We start from the raw sequence: 6,157 nt of genomic DNA, 5'->3' as shown, positions 1-6,157 counted from the left end.
AAGGAGCTGAAGCGAGCACCGCCGCTTCGGGAGGTTCTGCAGCATGCGCCGCCACCTCTGGAGAAACTGCAGCAGGCACCATTGCTTCGGGGAGCACAGCAGCGAGCACCACTACCTCAGGAGATTCTGCAGCTTCAACCGCCACCTCTGGAGACCTAATAGTGGGCGCCGCCGCCTCTGGGAGTTCTGTGGTGGTGTATGCAGCCCAAACACACCAAAAAGCGATCCCTATCATGACTTGCCTCATGAAGATCAGCTGTGACTAGACTTGACTCATAAAGATCAGCCGTGACTTGACTTGACTCATCACAATAAACTGTGACTTGACTTGCCTGATGGAGATCAGCTGTGACTTGACTTGACTCATGAAGATCAGCTGTGACTAGACTTGACTCATGACAATCAACTGTGAGTTGACTTGACTCATGATGATCAGTTGTTACTTGACTTGACTCATGACGATCAATTGTGACTTGACTTGATTCATGAAGATCAGCTGTGACATAACGGGGCGCTGTTGTGTCCGCCATTTTACGATCAGGCTCCGCTGTCACCACCATTTTGTGAGCGTGCTCTAGTGCGGCCGCCATTACACAAGCGGACTCGGTGTCATGTTTCTCCGCAACACCCACCGTGAACACGGAGTCGACACACAGCAGAGCAAAATCCAAAAAATAGCTTAGAGAAGAACGGGGACCCTCACGGGTTAATCGTGACTTTAAAGGTTCATTTACTCCATCACAAAAAAAGTCTATCAGTACACAATCTGGCAGATCAGAATAACACGCAATGTCCAGATACTCTTGAATATAGCCTTCAAGCGGGCGTGTGCCCTGCTTTAAGGCTAATAAAAGTTTTGCAGTGTCCATACCTGGCCAATGTCCACGTGAAAAGCTGCTGGATCCTTGTGTGGCCGAGTATTATGTTACGGGGCGAACGAGACGTGAGACGTGCGGATCCAAATGCAAGGCTTTATTCAAAGACATGGTCAGAAACAGGCAGGGTTGAACACCAGCAAACAGATATGTAGAGGGCAAGACACAAGAGTATTCCTAGGGCTAGCGTGGGTCTTCGATCGGCGAACAGAATCCAGAGGGCTTGACAAGAGGGGTAATCCAATAAACACAGGCAGAAGGTCAGGAAACAGACAACAAGGCAACACGAAGTGGCTAGACTAATACTAGAACTGGAACTGGAACTGGGAACTGGGAACTGGGAACTAGGAAGGGCTCCGTAATGCAGCTATCGCTAGAAGAGTGATATGCGCTAAACAATACTCGGCAGCTTGACGGGGATCAGAGTGAGTGTTATATAGGGAAGGTGTGATTGATGACAGCTGTGTGCAATCAGTGCTGTGTGCAATCAACTGTGTGTGTGTAATCAGTGCAATGGATGATGGGAACTGTAGTCCGGGTGAAGTGCAACAGTGGTGTGGTGCAAGAATCCATAGTAGTGGAAGGGTGACCTCTGGTGGCAAGCAGACAGAAGTTCATAGACCGGATTCGTGACAGTTACATACATTTTCTGTTTTTAACACTGGTATATCTTACATTTCAGAGACGTACTGCTCTCTCTCTCTCTCTCTCTCTCTCTCTCTCTCTCGTAACTGCATTAATAACTGCATTAGTCTGGCTCAAACCTCCGTTACTAGGTCTAAAATTACGTTTTTGAATTAGCAACAGAGGTGTTGGATGAGATCCGTAAGAAATGAATCCTACTCACAATAGTGCTTTAAGGACAAAAACCTGATGAATGTTTTTAAATACAACATCTGAACAATCTGAACAGGTGTGGTAAACGTAGTATAACTGGAATAATTGACTACGGTCCGTTGAATTATTAGAAAATAATGCACACCAGGGGTGTAACCCGCTTTGTGTCGTGGCTGCATCACCACCTCGGGTGTGCATTATCTTCTAATAATTCAACAGCCCGTCATCAATTATTCCTTACATGTTCATCCACCTATAACAGTAACTCCAGCACACCTTAAAACACCATTCTTGTATGAAAGAAACACTTTTAATGCTTTAACAAAAAGGTGAGCTGATATTCGATAGTTATGTTGTTGTACGTGTGAAAACGCAGATTGTCTTTGGAACCTGACAGCATGTCACATACTATATGCTGTCAATACTGCGTAAATAGTTTTAAATCTAAGAGGTTGCTATTATTATTGAGTTTATATTTCAACACATATCAATACACACTATCGTTCAAAAGCTTGGGGTTTTCTTCTTGAAAGAAATAAATACTTTTATTATTATAGAGAATAAATGAACCCTATCAATTTATGATTTTTTTTTTTGCTTTATGAAAGAAATTAATACTTTTATTATTATTGGGAGTAAATGAGCCCAACTGAATTATTTGTAACTGAATCATTTGCTATTTTTCTCTCTTCCAGGGGAGCCACATCAGTGGTGTTCCGATGCCATCAGAAAGGCACACAGAAGCACTATGCTGTGAAAATGCTGAAAAAAACAGTAAGTGCACTGACACATTTCTCTCCACATTTCTTTGTTCTACCTTGTATAGCCAAGGAGTTTCTGGTCAGGACTTACTTCCAGCTGCTAAGATCTTAAAGACCTCACTGTTGTTGTCTTCCATTTCTATAAATCAGTCTGATGAATGATGGATAATAATTGCTGTCAACCAAAACTTTTAGAGCAGTACATACATTTCTATTTACACCATCATTTGTGTTTTTTGGGCCTGTGTAGGGATCTTAAGCCTCTTTAATGCATCTGTAATTATATTATGTTACATTTGTGCTGTAATATGTAATGCATTTACATTGTTAGTCACTGCATATAAATAAATCATACAAAGTTACTGCAAGAACTACTAAAGATGGCTGACAGAGAAAACAATGTGAACTATTTTTTTGTTTTTGTTTATGAACAATTTTCTGTCAAGACCACTATCGTCAAAGATGATTGACAATTAGCATACAGTTTGGATTGGCGGTATGGTTCTGTTCTGGGCAAGAACTCCCTGCGCCTCCATGCAGCCTAGCATGGATGAGAGCAGAGAGAGCAGCAATAACCCCCCAGGGTAAACAGAACAGAACTAACATAAATGTATTGCAGATATTGTTAAAGTTCAATCATTTTATGTACACTTTTTAGAATTAGTCTGATTCAAGGAGAATCAGAAGGCTGAATCCCGACTGACAGAGGAGGAGTTGGGGATGGAGGAGGTTAATTAGCTGTTGAGCAATGCGAAAACTGCTGATAATACTGAGGGACCTTATATATGAATGCTTAGATAGGTGTCGTATTCCCATAGGTAGATGGGGATCAGCTGAAGGTCAGCTGATGCGAGCTTGACTAACGTGACCTGCCAGAACTAACGCTACGCTTGATTTATATACAGTACTGTGCAAAAGTCTTAGGCCACTAGTATTTTCACCAACAAGAAAATGGTTTTAAGTTAGTTATTTCTATCTTTTGTTGTATAGTGTCAGTAGGAAATATCAGTTTACATTTCCAAACATTATTTTTGCCATGTCATTCCAGACAGACTGGATGATGATGAGATCAGATCTCTGTGTGGAGCACTGGCTGTTATCAGACAAAAATCTCACTGGATTATTACAATTAATGGCAAAAATAATGTTTGGAATTGTAAACTGATATTTCCTACTGACACATTACAGCAAAAGATAGAAATAACTTACTTAAAACCCTTTTTTATTGGTGAAAATACTAGTGGCCTAAGACTTTTGCACAGTACTGTATAATATATATATATATTAGACAAACATTTTTTTTATTTATTTTTAAATGGCCAAAAATGATAAAGAACACCAGGTTTGTTGTGCTTGTTTGTAGGGCTGCACAATTTGGACCAAGAGTTTGTTTTTATATATTATATAAAATTATGATTCTTATTATTATTACTATAAAAAAATTAAACAAAATAAGAAATATTACTATTGTAATAACACTATTTCACTTTAATATACAAAACAGGGTATTTAAGAATAAATATAAAATAATAATTATAAATAACATGTTTTGCACAAAACTTTTATTTAACTTTTTAATTTCCTCACTTTCATATTGTTCTAAACCCATGAAAGTTGTTTTGCAGAATGTTCTGGTGCTTTTCCATACAATGTTCTTGAGCTCCAAGAGTGACAAAGAACATCCAGCAAATCCTGCGAAATAACTTCATACAAGCTTGGTACAGAATATTCCCTTTAAATGTGGAAAAGTGCTTGGTTTTCTTTATTTTTTATTTAGGTTTTTCCCTCTGCACTGAGTTGATGTTGCACTATTGCACTTTACCTGATTGTAATGGCTTTATAATTTTGCACCTTGGTCACTACTCAGACAATGACTTGGTTGTTCTTTCAGGTTGACAAGAAGATTGTACGAACGGAGATAGGTGTATTACTGCGCCTCTCTCATCCAAATATAGTAAGTCTAAAGGGCAGTTACAGTGTTTCACAGCCTAAAATATGCATAAATCTAGCTTAGATGTTCATCCTGTCTCTGCAGTACTGTCTGTGTTTGATTTAGTAAGGTCTAGTTATGCAAATGTTAGTCAGACATTATAGCTACCATAGTCTACATCAATAATTAATCATGTGATGTGTTTGAATTCCTCCAGTGAAACGCTCTTTTTTCATGCCGTTTTCTGTCAGATCAAACTAAAGGAGATCTTTGAGACCCCTGCGGAGATTAGTCTCGTGTTAGAACTTGTTACCGGCGGAGAATTATTTGACAGGTCAGTTCACCATGGGGGTAAAGTACTACATGCTAATAATGGCTGATTAAGTTGTGAACTCCATGCTGTGTATTGACACTTTTCCCCAGAACTGTAATTAAGGGTGTTTGCTAAGGCAAGAATCATACTTAGAGTTAGCGCTTTTTCATTAGCTCTAACTTGTTTGAGCTACAGAAATGGTACCATGATGAGGAAAGCAAGCAGACTTCTTGATATTTAATGGATGATAAAATGGGCGATGGAGAATCTCATGAAAACATTTTCATGCCACTCAGCATTCATTATAATTTTCCTTTATTAAGCCTGTTTTTAGGACCATTTGTCACGGTGCGTGTGGAGAGATGAAGCGAGGACTCAAGTGCAGGATGAATGGTTCTTTCTTTTAATAATAAAATTAAACAAAAACAAACAAACAACCTCGAGGGGGAAAAACTGACAGGCAGGCTAGGAACTGCACTACATGCAGACATAACACACACACACAATGAAAAAAAACGACGGATCAGCACAGGATTACAGACACCAGGAGAATAAATAGGAAACCAAATGAGGAGGCTAGCGAGGGAGACACAGATGGAGCAAGACAATAGACAGGAGAGAGCACATGGCAACAAACAAACACAACACAAGCCATGTGCTCACAGAACACAGTGTCATCTGGTGGCCATCCTGGGCACACCCGCTGAAGACTGTGACAGAACCCCTCCCTTAAGGAGCGGATTCCAGACGCTCCACCAAAAGAAATCCCGGAGGGAGGCAGAACGGAGGTGGATCAGGGGGAGGGATGGTGGGCCAGGCCCGTGTAGTGGAAGAGGGCCTGGAGATAGAGGTAAACCAGAGTGCCAGGGCGGGACCGGCAGGGCAGGAGGCCAGGGCGGGGCCGGCAGCTTGGCAGGCAGCAAGAGCGGAGCCTGCCTCAAAGAGGGAGCCGGCAGGGCATGAAGCTTGAGCTTGGGCGGAGCCGGCAGGGCAAGGAGCTTGGGCGGCGCCGGCAGGGCACCAGGCTCTAGGAAGGCCTCCCGGCCTTGAAGGACGGAAGAAGCCTTCCTCCTCCTCCTCTGTTTCTGAGAGGGTAGCACTGCAGCTTCATTGGCCACCTCTGGGGGCGCTGCAACCTCTTCGGCCACCACCGGGGGCGCTGCAGCCTCGTCGGCCACCTTCGGGGGTGCTGCAGCCTCGTCGGCTGCCGCTGGAAGCGCTGCGGCCTCGTCGGCCGCCACCAGGGGCGCTGCAGCTTCATCGGCCGCCACCAGGGGCGCTGCAGCTTCGTCGGCCGCCACCAGGGGCGCTGCAGCCTCGTCAGCCGCCTCTAGGGGTGGCGAGGCGGACCCATTCTTCCTCTGTTTCCGAGAGGGTGGCACTGCAGCTTCGTCTGCCACCTCGGGGGGCGCTGCAACCCCTTCGGCCACCACCGTGGGCA

At 43.2% G+C, this 6,157-nt stretch overlaps 1 protein-coding gene across 1 annotated transcript in view; it reads left to right on the top strand.

Moving 5' to 3' along the window:
• Positions 1-6,157, top strand: part of LOC107691717 (calcium/calmodulin-dependent protein kinase type IV-like) — a 45,830-nt gene that overhangs the window by 17,898 nt on the left and 21,775 nt on the right. Inside the window, exons 3-5 of the mRNA XM_016490499.1 lie at positions 2,408-2,486; positions 4,365-4,427; positions 4,655-4,737. Coding sequence (XP_016345985.1) covers positions 2,408-2,486; positions 4,365-4,427; positions 4,655-4,737 — 225 coding nt within the window. The remainder of the gene's footprint in view (positions 1-2,407; positions 2,487-4,364; positions 4,428-4,654; positions 4,738-6,157) is intronic.

Source organism: Sinocyclocheilus anshuiensis, unplaced genomic scaffold (assembly GCF_001515605.1).
Source record: "Sinocyclocheilus anshuiensis isolate Anshui unplaced genomic scaffold, SAMN03320099.WGS_v1.1 scaffold246, whole genome shotgun sequence".
Lineage (NCBI taxonomy): Eukaryota > Metazoa > Chordata > Actinopteri > Cypriniformes > Cyprinidae > Sinocyclocheilus > Sinocyclocheilus anshuiensis.
Note: the sequence above shows the minus strand (reverse complement) of the source record. Positions and strands in the feature narration are given on the sequence as shown.